The 16,028-nt window shown below is 40.8% G+C and overlaps 1 protein-coding gene across 3 annotated transcripts in view; it reads left to right on the top strand.

The window, feature by feature from the left end:
* The window catches only part of LOC119652547 (glycogen debranching enzyme), a 43,976-nt gene extending 30,191 nt beyond the window's left edge, over window positions 1-13,785 (top strand). For all 3 annotated transcript variants that reach the window (XM_038056764.1, XM_038056754.1, XM_038056768.1), the window contains exons 4-17: window positions 2,466-2,844; window positions 2,904-3,122; window positions 3,175-3,276; window positions 3,360-4,439; window positions 4,494-4,625; window positions 10,628-11,022; window positions 11,079-11,407; window positions 11,484-11,661; window positions 11,722-12,199; window positions 12,252-12,615; window positions 12,665-12,855; window positions 12,915-13,192; window positions 13,358-13,493; window positions 13,551-13,785. In XM_038056764.1, the coding sequence (XP_037912692.1) occupies window positions 2,466-2,844; window positions 2,904-3,122; window positions 3,175-3,276; window positions 3,360-4,439; window positions 4,494-4,625; window positions 10,628-11,022; window positions 11,079-11,407; window positions 11,484-11,661; window positions 11,722-12,199; window positions 12,252-12,615; window positions 12,665-12,855; window positions 12,915-13,192; window positions 13,358-13,493; window positions 13,551-13,583 (4,294 nt within the window). In that variant the 3' untranslated portion in view covers window positions 13,584-13,785. The remainder of the gene's footprint in view (window positions 1-2,465; window positions 2,845-2,903; window positions 3,123-3,174; window positions 3,277-3,359; window positions 4,440-4,493; window positions 4,626-10,627; window positions 11,023-11,078; window positions 11,408-11,483; window positions 11,662-11,721; window positions 12,200-12,251; window positions 12,616-12,664; window positions 12,856-12,914; window positions 13,193-13,357; window positions 13,494-13,550) is intronic.
* The last annotated feature ends 2,243 nt before the right edge of the window (window positions 13,786-16,028 follow it).

Below are 16,028 nucleotides of genomic sequence, written 5' to 3' on the forward strand. Positions count from 1 at the left end.
TTATGACCCGATCTACTAATCTTTTTGATAGTCGGTTGATTGTCGGAAACTTTTTGGGTCCATGTAGGTTTCCTAGGTTTGGGAATATATATTCCGAATATAAAGATTTAGCGCATCCATTCCCTCTATTACTAGAGCAGAGATGATACCTTTCGGCCCGTAGCCTTGAGTTTATGGAAGGAGTTAAATGCCCACTTTACTCGCTCCAGTGATATTATTTTGCATGCCAAAGTCCAGTCTCTCGGTTGAGGGCTGTATGCAGCTGTCAGTTCTGAGCCGAGATTTTGGATTCCGCCTTGGAAGTGCACTTCATGCCTTGGAAGTTTTGTTTCTTTATCGCTTTCTGCGTACTTTCCCCTCTAAAATGTAGGTAACCCAGCTGCTGGCTACGTTCTTTGACAAGGATCGGTTTCAACTTTGAGGTCTACTCAAGCGAGCTAGTCATTTCGTAAAAGCGTCTCCATGATGATCTTTCAGCTGACCTTATGCTCTTCTTTAGAGCTTACTGAGCCTTTTTGTGCCGATTCCACCCAACAGCTGAATCAAACTTCAGAGTTCTGTTGTAAAGTGCCCCTGTTGCTCCCTTTTGTTTTGAAAAATCAAAGTTCCACCATGGTGTTTTAGCTTTCTTTGGCGCTTTCTTCGAAAACTTCTCTGATACTAACAATAATAATAATCGTTGGCGCAACAGTCCAATTGGATGAGTGGATTGAATCGTTTATTACAGACTGTACACTGTAGGAGGCAATATGGTCAGTATTACGCTCGCCCGGGATCATTACCGCGATTTGACACAGGTACCCATTCATAGCTGAGTTGACTGGTATCCGATATTCAGTCACGATACAATTCCCTCTGTCACCAGTGAGAATCACGACCTCCAGCTACGACAACCTAGCGCTCCATCCATTCGGACACTGTAATCATCTGGATTGTTTTCTCAATTCCAGCAATAGATTAGATGCGCCTCTCAGGAGGTGAATCCATGCCCATTTTGAAATCAATGCGCCTGTGATCTGAAATCGTGATATCGTTTGATGCTCTCCACTTTTTAACCAGAGCTCCCGACCCTCTCGTGTTGATCATAGAACTCCCCCAACAAATGTGATCGGCGTTAACGTGCATATTGGATAGGTCTAAGGAATCTTCCACTGGGGGTTTAATTCTGGTCACACTACTCTACTTCTTAGCAGCATCCAGGCGGAGGTGTTGAAGTTATTCTGAACACCAAGTTGTTGCTTAGCGCAATTACGCTCTTCATCCGGAAGACAGAGAAAGCATTTTTTGAATAATAGCAGCTCAGAAACTCCTTCATGGTTAGCATTGGTGTTATCATACAAAACTCATCTAGCGGCTTCGATAGCCTTGGTTGCAAATGAAGACTTACCCGTCGCTAGCCGCACCTTCTTTGCTGCCCCGCAGATGCACTGAACGCCTCTTTCTCCTCAAAGTTGGCACAACCCGGGGGTTGTGCTTTGCCAGAAGAGGGTTTGCCCGGAGGCTGTTTTTTACCCGAAGGCAGATGTTTAGCCGTAAGTTAGACTTTAGCCTCAGCACGTGGAACCAACTTGAGTTCAGGGTCTGGAGTGCTGACAGAAACGGCCTGCTTAACTGATCCATTACCAAAGATTTTATAAGCCGAACCCATAGATTCCAGAACCAGAAATATATAATGACTATCCTGGAACTTTGCCAACCTTGCTGCCAGTAGAAAAGAAGAGACTCTGACATGCTGTATGCGGATTTGACTAATTTTTATATTTGTAGTCTAATATGAGCTGAGAACTGAAGAGCCTACTGCAATTATAACTAGTCCCACCTTACGCTGAAAATTACGCTTCCTTTTATCCGATTTCTCGGGATATTATTAAACCTGCACAACGTTTCCACATACCAGTATTAGACCAGTTGCGTTCGCATCATCAACTCTCTTTTTTTGTCTGTTTTTCTGGTGGAGGTGGAAGGAAGGTTCTGAAAGGCAAGGTTAGCCTGTAGTCCCCTATCTTTTGCGGTAAAAGTTTTTTTCTGCCGAACCGTTTTCTGGCAAAATCGGCTGTGATCGATTTTATAGTTCTGTGGAGAGAGCATGTTTGCTACAGATTCCTCCGTGGGAAACATGAATCTGGTGAGATTTCCAAAACCCACTCGATGTCGCAGGTGGATCCAAAGTCTGTCACTCCTTATTATTTGGAGAGCTAAATCCCACAGCTGAATGAATTGGATCATGTGATTTGTAGTAATGAACTACTATAGACTACCTCACCACAACAGGTTGTTGCCTGATACGGGGAAACGGCTATCGTGACTAGACTCAGTTATAAGATTGCTCCCTATACTAAATCCAAATAAAATACTTTAATCTAAAAAGAGAACCCTTCCAATTGTTTTCATTAAAAAAAAATTGACCATCAAGCATTCACCAGGCTCACAATGATCATGACATAAATCGTAATTATCTTTTACAGTGTTGACAAAAAACCAAATGGCGCCCTTTACATTCAAGTCGAACCGATGCTTCATGTTGGACCGCCGGGTGCACAAAAAATAATCCCTTTGGACTCCATCCGATGTCAGACTTTCTTAGCAAAATGTTTAGGGCCACTAAATACTTGGGAAGCAAAATTGCGAGTTGCAAAAGAATCAGGATACAATGTTATCCATTTTACACCAGTTCAGGAATTAGGCGGTTCACGATCATGTTACTCTTTGAGAAATCAACTGAAATTAAATCCAGAATTTGCGGTCCCAACTGGATCTGGGAATCCACATCCAAAAACACCACCAGTTAAGCCAACATTTGAAGAACTAGAAAAAATCATCAAAAAATGTCGACAAGAATGGGGAGTAAGTTATTTTTTTCAAAGCAGGTGCAAAATCAATTAAAAGATATTCTTCACTATAAGATAGCATCGATTTGTGATATTGTCCTAAACCATACTGCCAATGAGTCTGATTGGCTCCAAGAACATCCAGATGCAACATACTCGTGTAAAACAATGCCGCACTTGCGTCCAGCTTTTCTGTTGGATGCAGTTTTGGCACAGTGCGGAAGGGATGTGCAGGCTTGCGTACTAGAAATAGTAGGAGTGCCAAAAGTTATAGAAAATGAGGATCATCTCCAGGTAGGTAATAAAATCTTGCCGTGGTGTGTATATCACAAATAATTTCTTCCAGGCCCTTAAATATCAATTGCACACAAATTATTTGCCGAAAGTTAACATATTCGAGCTATACCAATGCAATATTCCAACGTATGTCAACAAGTTCATCGAAGAGGTAGCTTGAAAACCAAATTGACAACTTTGCAAAGCTTTGTATTAGTTTGTGTTTATTCACATGTTACTTTTTTCATAATTTAGATGCGTAAGCGTCCTCCACCAACTCATACCGCCAAAAAAGTCAAAAATATTGAGTTGAAGATCATCCAAGATCCAGAATATCGACGCTTACAATCAACGATTGATTTTGAATTAGCTTTGGAAACCTACAATGTTTTCCGCGCTGATTGTTTTGATGAAGATTCCCGTTTGAAAAAGTGTGCAGAAAGTTTCCGTATCAAGTTAGAACAGTTGAATGAAGCAATTCGTGCCGAGATACAAGAGTATCTGAACTACGCTGTTGAAAATTGCTTAGCGGGTGTCCGTTACGAAAGAGTTCAAGAAGGTGGTCCGATGATAAGAGAAATCTCAATCAAGCATCCAGTATTTACGAAATACTTCACGCATACTGGATTGACGGGAAAAACAGTGAAGGAAACCGAAGAGATGATGTACACAGATGCGGGTAAATTGTTCATGGCTCACAATGGCTGGGTAATGAATAGCGATCCGCTGAAAGATTTCGCAAGACCACAACCTGGACGAGGAAACGTTTATCTAAAACGTGAGCTCATCGCATGGGGAGATAGTGTGAAATTACGTTTTGGAGATAAACCTGAAGACAGCCCATATTTGTGGAGTCACATGAAAAAATATGTGGAAATAACTGCCAAAATATTTGACGGAGTACGGTTGGATAATTGTCATTCAACACCACTTCATGTTGCTGAATATTTGTTGGATGCTGCCCGCAAAGTGAACCCTGAACTTTACGTGGTTGCAGAACTATTCACAAATTCTGATAATACAGACAACATTTTTGTCAATCGGCTTGGAATCACATCGTTAATTCGCGAAGCACAGTCCGCTTGGGATGCTCATGAAGAAGGCCGATTAGTATATCGTTACGGGGGCGTACCCGTTGGAGCGTTTTTCATCTCTCCAAAGCGGCCTATAGCTGCTGGAATAGCTCATGCTTTGTTCTTGGATCTTACGCATGATAATCCTTGTCCCATAGAGAAACGCTCTGTCTTTGATCTGCTCCCATCAGCGGCTTTAGTCTCGATGGCATGCTGTGCAACCGGCAGTAATAGAGGATATGATGAACTAGTACCCCATCATGTAAGTAATAAGATTGACTAATAATATTTTGGAGCTAATTATTGTTTTATTCAGATCCATGTAGTTGATGAAGAAAGGCAATATCAAGAGTGGGGAAAAGGTGTTGACTTCGAAAGCGGCATTATTGCCGCGAAACGTGCTTTGAACTTACTACATGGAGAACTCGCTGAACAAGGCTTCAATCAGGTAATCATAAACTATTTACTCATAATAGCGCAGTAAAGTATTCCTTAAAGGTTATGGACGCTTATCAAAATCATCTTTTAGTTCATTTACATTATTTTATACAAACGTATCGAGTATAATGATTAACATTTATATCTTTCCATTAGATTGAAGCCTCTACGACCCCGATCATTGTCCTGAACATTGCTTTGAAATATTTTTTTAATGGGGATTGACTTAAGATTTCGAATTTGTAGGTTGTCTTCTTCAGTGTTAGTCCCATCGTATTTATCTCGGTAAATCTAATTTAGAAATTAAATTGCCAATTGAGATAATGATAAGTCACATAATAGCATGGAAGGACCGAACGAATCAGACTGAATTGGCTTGGTCGTTGAAGTGACTAAATAAAATATAGATTACCAATATCACGATATGTTTGATGTTCTGTTCATCAATGCAAATATCAAGAACGCAGTACCCTTCGAATCAGTTTTCAAATTCTTCCAAACAAAATGTTTCCTTATGCCTCCCTGGTCACATTCAATTAACATTATCGAAAACCCTCTTGCAATCGTACTTTTATATTTGACAATAGATAATGCTGGTTTCCGTGTCAAATAATATATGGTTGCCGTAAACCTCTATATGGGGCACAGCGCGACAACCACACCTAAGCATCATCCTTGTTGGTTGTGTGCTAGTAACACAGAGAGAGCATTGGCGCCGAACAGCCTGAACTTGACGGTGTTAATGTCGCTGGATTTTAAAATAATAAGGCTATGTAGTGCTGTTAATGCATCGAGTGACTTCAAGTTCAGTGCCCCCGTCGGCAGAAACGACACTAGATGTGCAAACTCTTCGACGCCCCCAATATGTAAGAAAAGTGCGACGATCTGTCAGATTGAGAACCTTAGTTTTGTTGGTATTTATCTTCAATCCTAAAAATCGAGACCCATTTGGCCAAGGTCCACAACGCGTTGAGAGAGTCCATTGAACTCCTCAATGTCCTCCAACCATGAATAATGTCACCGGTAACGGTAAGAAGAAGTATTGGTGGCAAAATGTAACTCTGGGGAGTCCGTTTTCGAGCTTCTCCTAATGTTACTTCGATGTTTGATCATATGTCGTCCTGATAATAGCTATTAGCTTCTCCAGAATGTTCTGTGTACAGCATACACTGCCTGTTCACTTTGAAAAGCAGGGGAGCGGAGGTCTAAACTCCACACACTATTCCACAATGATCGAACGAATGTTGATGTAATCCGCACAAAAGAATTCAAAATGGAAATCAACCTGCTCTCGGTCAATCATGTGTTCTTTGATGTGTTCCAGAATTATTTTAGTTTTTATCTTTTGGAGAGAAATTAACTGGCAAAAACCCCTTATTATCGCACTCAAGACGGAAGTGCTTTTTCGGAATCTTAATAAACATACACTTTTTCCACTCAACGGGGAAAGATCTCAAATTCCCAAGATTTCCAAATTAGTGGAAGCAACGCAGAAGTGACTGCAAGGAATAGTTTCGTCAGAGGACCGTCAAAGCCGGCGGCTTTACTTTGTTTGAGTGCGTTGATGGTAAAGATAATTCCGTTTCTGTTAAGAGGAGCATTCCTTATCCAAGAAGAACTTCACCGGACATTAAACGATTAAGAAATGAAATGATTTTTACACCAACTTAAAAGGTTATCATCGTGGAAGCCTGCCATCGATATTCGTCACTGGACTGTCGAAAGACTTAGAACCACTTGCAAGCTATTAATGCGGTATACGGTGACGAAATGATTGTTATTTGCGCAAATTGTGCTTCTCTAATCTGATGACTTTGTTTTCGGAGTGTGCTGATAACGTTACCGAGGAGGGTTCCGCACATTCAAATAATCAAAAATCGTTTCGGTTACCGAAGATCATAGCCAGTCCCTATACGAGGCACTGTTAATATTTCGGTAGCGAGGACACTTAGGCATTTACTGTTTACTAGCCCACAAATTTACATCTCTTTTAGTTGCCTTTACGACAGCTCTTTTCTATTTTGCATGCTGCTAGCTACTCGCGATATCACATGAAATTTAGTGGAGATGTTGGAACGATGAATACTACGTGTACAGTAAATGGTATTACTTTTCTTAGAGTTTAGGTGTAAATGAGGGCTAAGTAGGCTATCAAATGAAAACTATCGATTACTTCTCGTATTTTTCGCAGCAGATCTTAGTTTTGAAATTAGCTGAGTGGAGTGGAGCGGATAGAAGATATACATGATATACATGAATGTGTAGTCCATTTTCAGCATTAAAAGAAATCGTAAAGATTGTCATATAGGGAATCTGAGCTTTAAAATACTACATGAAGAGAAGTGGAAGACAATTCCAACTGGATCCAGTGGATCCGGTCCCAGAACTCCCTCAATTCTAAAACGGAATCAGTTTCGCTTCATCCGGCTTAGCCCTGTACCAGACGGTTTTCCATTTCCAATATAATTCACATCAACTTTCTGTCACGCCTCCCAGGGCAGAGGGGTCAGCGTCTGATGAGTTGCCTTTGTCCTAGACCGTCAGCCCTCATTTTCGGAAATGTTTGTGCTCTGTTATCAAGTGGTTGCGGGCGCTGAATTCCTTCAATCCTAAAACAAAATCGCATGTCAAGATATAGATCATTTCCCCTGTAATCATTTTGTACTGAAGTGTATTTGATTCCAGATAAACTGATTGAATTTCAAGCGAAGTAGTTTGCGTTAACGCTGCATATAGAGCGATGGATGGACGTAGCGAAGATCATTGCAAATAAAAACTTTTTGTCAGAACTTGGGCTTGTTAGATATTTTTTCCCTGAACCGAGGTGATCCTTCTTAAATGGCTTATGAACGTGGATGAGGTTTCTACAATGTTCGAACGAAAAGACTGCATTGCTAAGTTCTTCCGCCTTTTTCTACTTCTCTGACGTCTTCACGTTTCTGCACACGAATAGGTTCTATAACATACTGTTTAGCTGTAGCTGACAATGTGCCCTTAGACAAGAACACTTTTAATGGCATCCAATAATTATATAAAGTGTCTCAAAAGAAAGTTTATATTTATTTATTTTACTGCGTGAACGCAAAACATCCGAAACAATTTAGGCGTTATGGAGCATTTCTCAGGAGCGGATCGCGCGTTGTGTGTGCTCGAATTATAGTGCCAAGAAATTTCCGCAATGTTAAATGGTCTCATTCCACTCATTCAGAAATGGGTAGGAAGATTTGAGGAGACCGGTTCAACATTAGATAAACCAAAATCCGGGCGACCAAGATTATCGAGAATAGAAGGAAACGTTGAACGGATTAATCAGTCGTGGCGATCCCCTCAACTCCATTCAGAAGTGTGCAAGTGCTTTGAACGTGCATAGATCATCGCTACACCGCATTTTGCACGGAGATCCAAACTGATACCCCTATAAAATTCAAATGGTACATAAATTGAAACCTCAGAATGCCATTCAGAAGCTAGAATTGCTATACCAATTGAGTGCTTTCAAACGTTTACCAACATATCATTCTCGGATAAAGCTCATTTCTATCTTAAACAGAACTGCCGCTATTGGAGTGCAGCCAACCAGAAACCTCTTCACTCACTTAAAGTGATCAGATGAGCTGTCATGTCGTTGTGAGGAATTATCGGCCCTTACTTTTTTGAAGATGAAAGGGGACGTGCACTTACAGTGAACTTAGAGAGGTATGTGAAGATGTGAGATGAGCTTTTGCTGTCTGAATTACATAATTTTCCTGGCTATACTCAAAGAAGATAGTTCTAAAAGAATGGAGCACCATCATGCACGTCCAATACGTCTCTGCCAATTTGTGAAATTTTTCAAGGTAAATTAATCTCCAGAATAGGTTCGAAATGTAGAAGAGAATCTCGCAGCCGTTATCCTACCATTACCGCATCAATAATCCCCATTCCATCCAGTGTCTTGAAATTAGTCGTGTCTATTGATAAATGACGAAATGTTTATTTTTCCTTTTTGTGCGTATTCTCTGAGATGCCTAAATTAATCTCGACGATTCATGTTAACATGTTCCACTTTTGCTACTTTTCCAGTCGGCCTTGCCATTTTTATTTTGCCAGATATAAAAGAACGAAATTAAGAATTTTAGACCCGTTACTGTACATATATGGTTACCTTTCACCTCATAATGGGACACAATGCGTCAACCACACGTGTACGCCATCGTTTACGGTTCGTTGAAATGTACTTCAACTCTCCCCAGAACTTGTCTTGCACTTTTCCTCCACTGTTCTACACCATGTGCTCCTATGGCAACTTGAGGGCTGGAGCTTTTGAGTAACAATGATGGTAATTTTCCATGTGCTACTCTGTATAACAACACAGAATAATCTCAACTTAATTTTGACGTTGAGATGACTGCATTTCCAAATATAAGACAAAATATGTGTAATGTGGCAAGCGACATCAAGTTCGATGCTACTGTCGACAGAACCGACGTTTCCTAGGTATGCATAATGATCAATGCTTTCGACGTTCCGCTCATTAATCTAGATAAAAGTTTATCTTCAACCCAATTCTATTTGGCTATTTTTCTAAACGCAGAGCCAATTGAACAAGGTCCATGACTCGGTATGAGAGCAAACAGGTGTCATCATGGTAGCCAAGGTGTTTGAGAAAATATGTTATGGTTCATGGAAGTCCTCCTATAACAGGAGGAAATAACATCGGTGAGAAAAATAAACCCTGCAGGATTCCGCTTTGGAACTTAGATTCTTCCGCGATTTTACCTCATATATCATAATTTAATAATAATAGCTACTTTTTTTTGTTTGCGAGATGAGGGGGGGGGGGGGTCCTAAGTTCACATGTACTTGTTATTGGACCGGCTTAGGCTTAAAGTACTGGCGTTTTAAGTTGGATATAATTCGCACCTTTGTCATATTTGTTTTCCATCTATTGCTACTTTCTATCACGCTGCTCCTAAAGCAGAGGTGATGACGGGTTGCCTCTGCCCTGGACGAAACCGTTAGTCGTCTTTCTTTCCACTTTTTGAATAGTTATTAGTTTCTCCGAAATGCTTCTCGTATGTCGAACACCCTAGATACACTCTCTATTCGGTGTCGAAAGTCTTCTCGAAATCGATGAAAAGCAAGAGAAGTAGAGATCTGATCAATGCAAAGGGATTCCGAACAGTAAACAGCCGCTCCCCGGAGGATCAACCACCCGAGATTTTTCTTGATACGTTTCAAAATTATTTTAGCTATTATCTTTGCACTCAAGCGAAATTTTGACGATCATTCACTGGAATATATCTCAGATTAAGATGATTTACGAATGAGTGGAGGTGGCAACTCTACAGAGAATTAACTGCTGCAAGGAACAGTTCCGCTGGAAGACCTACTCCGAGTTTGTCTCTGTTCTATCTGGACTTGCAGTTCGTATTCACACATTACGTTTGCCAGCCATTTTATCTACGAGACGCGGAAGTTCTCCGCGGGTCATAAGGTTGAGCACCGTGGTAAAGTGTCCATTCCATATCTTCAGGCGCTCGTCATCGGGAATGAGGAGTCCCTCACAGGACCATCGAATGATTTGTGACCACATGCTAGTTCTGCGGTATATAGTTTTAAAATCATTGCTATCTGTGGCAGCTTCTGCTCCCTTGACCTAGGCGATAACAATTTCCCTTTTGTCGCGGTGCACACTACGCTGAAGTTCCCGAGATTTCGTATAGCATTAGAGCTCAACCGAATCACGCTCGCCATTATTCTCAACGACCAATAGAGCCTTTAATCCTTTACATCCATGGATCCGCTTTAATGATACCGCAGTCAGCCAGATTTTATGATACCCTTTCGAGACATGGCAGAAGACCCGAATAGCACGAAAAACGCGAATTTTTTAATGGCAGCCCAGTGCTCATTAATATCCTCAGGCGGATTATTCAATTATCTCTACCTATATTATCTACCGTACGATCAGCAAGATTGCTCCTCCACTGTTTTCAACTTCATTTTAGAAAAGTGATCTCCAAATTTCAGGTTTATGTCGACCAAATGGATCCGAATATTGTTGCCGTTACACGTCATTCTCCCATAACCCATCAAAGTGTCATCCTCGTAGCGCACACCGTTTTCTCCTATCCTGACCCATCAGCAGGACCAACACATGTCCGGCCTCTTCGCTTTGAGGGCAACATCGATGAAATCATCCTAGAAGCAGAGTTGACTCATAATATGGGAAGACCATTCGACAAACCGTCACGTTACCAGAAAAGTGAAAAATGCATAAACGGTTTAACGGAATTCAAATGCACGCTGAGGGAACACATTCCCTTATGCCAATCAAAGATATTTAAACATGTTCCATACATTGATGGAAATATAACTCAACTGGATTTCGAAAACCTTCGCCCAGGATCCATTGTCGCTATACGGTAAATAAACAACGCGTTGAAATTGTATTTCTATATGAAATGAATTTTCTCTTCAGAGTATCTTTACATCCTTACACGCGCCCGTATTTCGCCAAGTTGCAAGAAAACATTTCAGTTTTACACACCGGGAAAGGAAAAAATCTTGAAGAGCTGAGACAGGTTGTTTCCAAATTGGATCTGGTAGATATAAACACAGTTCTTTTCAAATGTGAGGCTGAAGAAAGAGACCTTGGACTGGGGAGCGGAACCTACGATATTCCTGGATTTGGACCATTAGTATATTGTGGGTTGCAGGGCTTCGTTTCATTACTAACAGAAATTTCACCAGCAAATGATCTTGGACATCCGTTTTGTAATAATTTGAGGATGGGCAACTGGATGATAGGTAAGTTGGTTCTGAATTTATTCCATATTAATGCATTAAATGATTGAATGAATCTTACAATATTTCTTTTAAATAGATTACATAAGCAATCGACTTTCATTGAATCCTAAAACCCTTTTGCTCGCAAAGTGGCTGGAATCTAATTTGGATCCTTTAAAACAGATCCCCCGATACCTAATACCATCCTACTTCGATGTTATAGTAACCGGAGTATATGATGAGGTTGTGAACCACTGCTTCAACCTTATGTCAGAGTATGTCCGCAAATATGAATGCTAAATATGAACTATGAACTTATGTTTATTGGTTTTCAGGTTTATCAAAAACGGAACAACTTTCCCTCAATTATTAGCACTGGCATCGACGCAGTTTTTAGCCATCGTTCCTTCTGCAGATTTACCGAAACTCAGTCCGAACATTCAGCCTCCTAAGCCTCCAGCACGTTGTGTAACTCTGTCGGCTGGCTTGCCGCATTTTTCAACCGGATACATGCGTTGTTGGGGACGCGATACCTTCATAGCCATTAGAGGACTTCTCTTTTTGACGGGACGCTATAACGAAGCCCGATATATTATTTTAGGATTTGCAGCATGCCTTCGTCATGGATTAATACCGAATCTCTTAGATAATGGAACGAAACCTAGGTTCAATTGTCGTGACGCTGTTTGGTGGTGGCTGTACAGTATTGAGCTTTATGTGAAAGAAGCACCCAATGGAAAAGACATACTGAAGGAGAAGGTATCCCGACTCTTCCCAACTGACGATTCCGAAGCAAAGCCACCGGGTGAATGCGTAAGTAATAATTGTATTTATGATGGTCCTTATACGATATGTTTAATTGTAGGACCAATTTCTATATGATGTTATGCAAGAAGCTCTGCACATCCACTTCCAAGGACTGATATATAGAGAGCGAAATGCCGGCCATGAAATTGATGCCCACATGACCGATCCTGGTTTCAATGTTCAGATTGGAATTCATCCGGAAACAGGTTTCGTTTTTGGTGGCAATGCTGCTAATTGCGGAACGTGGATGGATAAAATGGGTTCATCAGAGAAAGCCGGAAATCGTGGCAAGCCTAGTACCCCGAGAGATGGCTCTGCTGTTGAACTAGTTGGCTTGCAAATGTCTGTTTTACGATTCATGCAAAAGCTCAGTGTGGATGGAGACATTCCATTCAAGTCAGTTGAGAGAGTCGGCAAAAATGGTAAGAGTGTGTATTTTTTTCGGAAGTTTTATGAAAAATGTTTTTGTAGGTCAGAAAACTATCTGGACTTTCAAGGAATGGGCAGATAAAATCAAATTGAATTTTGAAAATCAATTCTACGTGGGTCATGAAGGAGGACCACTAGTCAACAAGAAGGGTATCTATAAGGATTCGGTTGGATCAGCCTTACCATGGACTGATTTCCAACTAAGATGCAATTTCCCAATCGCCATGGTTGCAGTAAGTTTTTGACAACATGTGGGTCAAAATAAATCTGATTCTTTTGAATGAATTAATAGGCTCCCGAATTGTTTGAACCACGCCATGCATGGGAGGCTTTACAGCAAGCTAAGAAGTATCTACTAGGTCCTCTTGGCATGAAAACCTTGGATCCAGAGGATTGGGCATACCGTGGAAACTACGATAACAGTAACGATGGAACTGATCCTACTGTGGCTCATGGTGCCAACTATCATCAGGGACCTGAATGGGTTTGGCCAATTGGGTACTTCCTGCGAGCACGATTAATATTTGCAAAGCATAATGGCAAACTAAAAGAGACTATTGCGGAAACATGGTATGCAAATATTTCACTAGCTGCTAAATGTGTTAAACTTTCTGAGTTGTTAGTTTCTAGCATTAACGCTGGGATGCTATTGGCTTGTTGATTAAAATATTTTTTCCTCTGAATTAGAAGCAAAACCTTCGCACATTTTTCATGCATTACTCCTCTCTCATTCAGGCAAATACTAACTGCACATTTGAAAGAGCTACAAACATCACACTGGCGGGGTCTTCCTGAGTTAACAAATGAAAAGGGATCTTACTGTCGCGATTCATGCCGAACACAAGCATGGAGTATTGCAACTGTTTTAGAAGTAAGAACGTATTAATGTGACGTCAGTGCTTACATTTAATATTATTCGTATTCCCAGGTTTTACATGATCTACGGCAGCTGGAAAATTAGGCTTAAATTGCTGGCGATTCATTCAGCCACTGTCTACTGCTTCAAGCTTCTAATATAGAAAGAGTTTTGAGATATTGTTTTATTGTTGTTATGTAAATCTAGTTAATTCAACTATAATTATTAAATTAAAAATTTTAACTTATATTTATGCATTTGTTGACATTTTGTATACAATCCCAGCAAATAAATAGTTACTACAAAGTTTGAAAATTGTCAGTTCTAGCTGAATTTGTTATGAATTAATACAACCAAAATTGAGACGGATCATAATTATCGATTGAAACTACAATCCAGCGTGACTCCACGGGACCTTCTAAAATTGACTAATGATAATCATAAATTTTCAATGAGAATTAAAAATTCACAATTGAGATTCGGAAACTCAAAGCCGGCAACTATCACACACTTTTTCAAAATGGCCTAAGCCAATGCTTCAGCGCCGTTTTGTTCAATTTGTATAAATCTAGATTACACGCTATTGCGGAAGACTCAACGGCAATCCTTCAATTTGCTGACGAGTTCCCCATTATTTCATCTGGTGAAACCAGAGAGTTTTCAGCCAACAACCTTCATTTGAAAGTCAATCAACTGTTAGCCTGTGCAGCAGATTAGCGCTGCATATTACATCGACAAGTTCAGCACCAAAAGATGCATCACACATCGAAGTGACTCAACATTAGGATTCTAGATCAGTTGATTTCACACACCACCCATATCAAAATCATTGACAGAGCCATAAGCAGTTCACTCATTGTTAAACTTCATTTTGATGACATCTTAACAAATACTTCAGCTGTAACCAACGCTCTACGGATAGTATCCAGTATGAAAAGTGGGCTCCGCCGCAAGAGAAGCTTAACGTTCTTTAGGAACCTCATTAGACCCAAGCTTAAATATGCTACAGCATCCACTGTCAGCAACCTGAGTTACATTAACAAAGACTGGACAATTTTACAGCTTCCCAAATCCAGCGTGATTAATCCCTAAACATCAAAGAATGATTCTCACTGCAAAAGAAATTAAAAATTAAAAATGTTCAACAACAAAATTTCTGAGAGTATTTTGCCCAATTCTTGCTGATGTTTCAGAGCTTTTGGAAACATCTTTCATTAGATAAAACCTGAACAAGTACCCACCAGGTTCTTTGGCACTGATAGAGCACGCTCTGTTGCTTGTACGCGCTGTTGTCTTATCTATATCAGGGTAATGTCTCCTTTTCAATCTCGATAAAGTTTGGATCTTAATTGCTGATCTAGCGAACAACAAATTTGCCGTCTGAGCAGCCCAGGATCGAGATTTTCCAAAAATCCACCCACTATTGAGCTACGAAAATGAATGCTACTGTTGATGATTCCGGTGGTCTGAAGAGAGTTCAGCTAATTCGGTCTTTAGCGCACAGCGGACTTGCTAATAATGAAGTGCAACATAAAGCTCTCAAAAAAACATTTAGCTAGTGCACCGGCAAGCCTCCCCACGTCCTCGAACGACGCGACGCACAGTGCAGACAAAAATTGAAATATAGTTTGATGATCTTGAGGGGACTTTCGAAAACATAAATCCGAATATACCATTGTTTATATTTTTTATTAAGTCGGTAACAATGGCGAAAATTAAGGAATTATTCCTTCCGCAGCAATCGGTATCCGGTCTAGGCCTGCTTTAATAAGGAACTTCAGACAACCCGGTTTTGCGCCGAGGTCCACCAATTCGATATCCCTAAAAACTATCTGGCGTCCTAGTCTACGCCATCATTCCATCTCAGGCAGGGTTTGCCTCGTCTTTTTTGCCATAGATATTGCCCTTATAGATTTTTCGAGCATCCATGCAGATTAGATGACTCGCCCGATGCAACCTATTGAGCCGGATCTTCTCCACAACCTGACAGTCGTGGTATCGCTCATAGATTTCGTCGTTATGCAGGCTACTGAATAGTCTATTCTCATGTAGGAGCCCAACAATTCTTCGGAGGATTCTTCCCTCGAACGCGGTCAAGGGCTCGCAGTTCTTTTGCTAAGAACTCAGGTCTCCGAGCAATACATAAGTACTGGCAAAATTAAAATCACAGATAGCCGCGACATCTGCCTGTTGACTTGTTGGTGAAACTTGCGCGCCTGGCGTGGTTGCTCTCTGCACTTTTTGAGTTCACTGACTTGTTGGTTCTCCCAGGCTTCCTTTTTGCGCCTGTGAAGTCGCTTCTCCGTTCGACGGAGTTCGTGATAAGTCTCTGTGCGTGCCCGCATTCTTTGAGAATGCAACATTACTCGGTATGCCTCATTCTTCCGTTCCGTTGCTAGCTTACATTCATCGTCGAACAAACCGTTCCCACTTTTCTTGCGGTTGGGGCCAAGTATGTTTGTGACCGTATCAATGATAATGCTCTTCAGGTGGTTGTAAAGATCACTTGTTGATGCTTCATTTCCAGGACATCTGTTAGCTGCGGTTATT

Source organism: Hermetia illucens, chromosome 1 (assembly GCF_905115235.1).
Source record: "Hermetia illucens chromosome 1, iHerIll2.2.curated.20191125, whole genome shotgun sequence".
NCBI classification, from domain to species: Eukaryota; Metazoa; Arthropoda; class Insecta; order Diptera; family Stratiomyidae; genus Hermetia; species Hermetia illucens.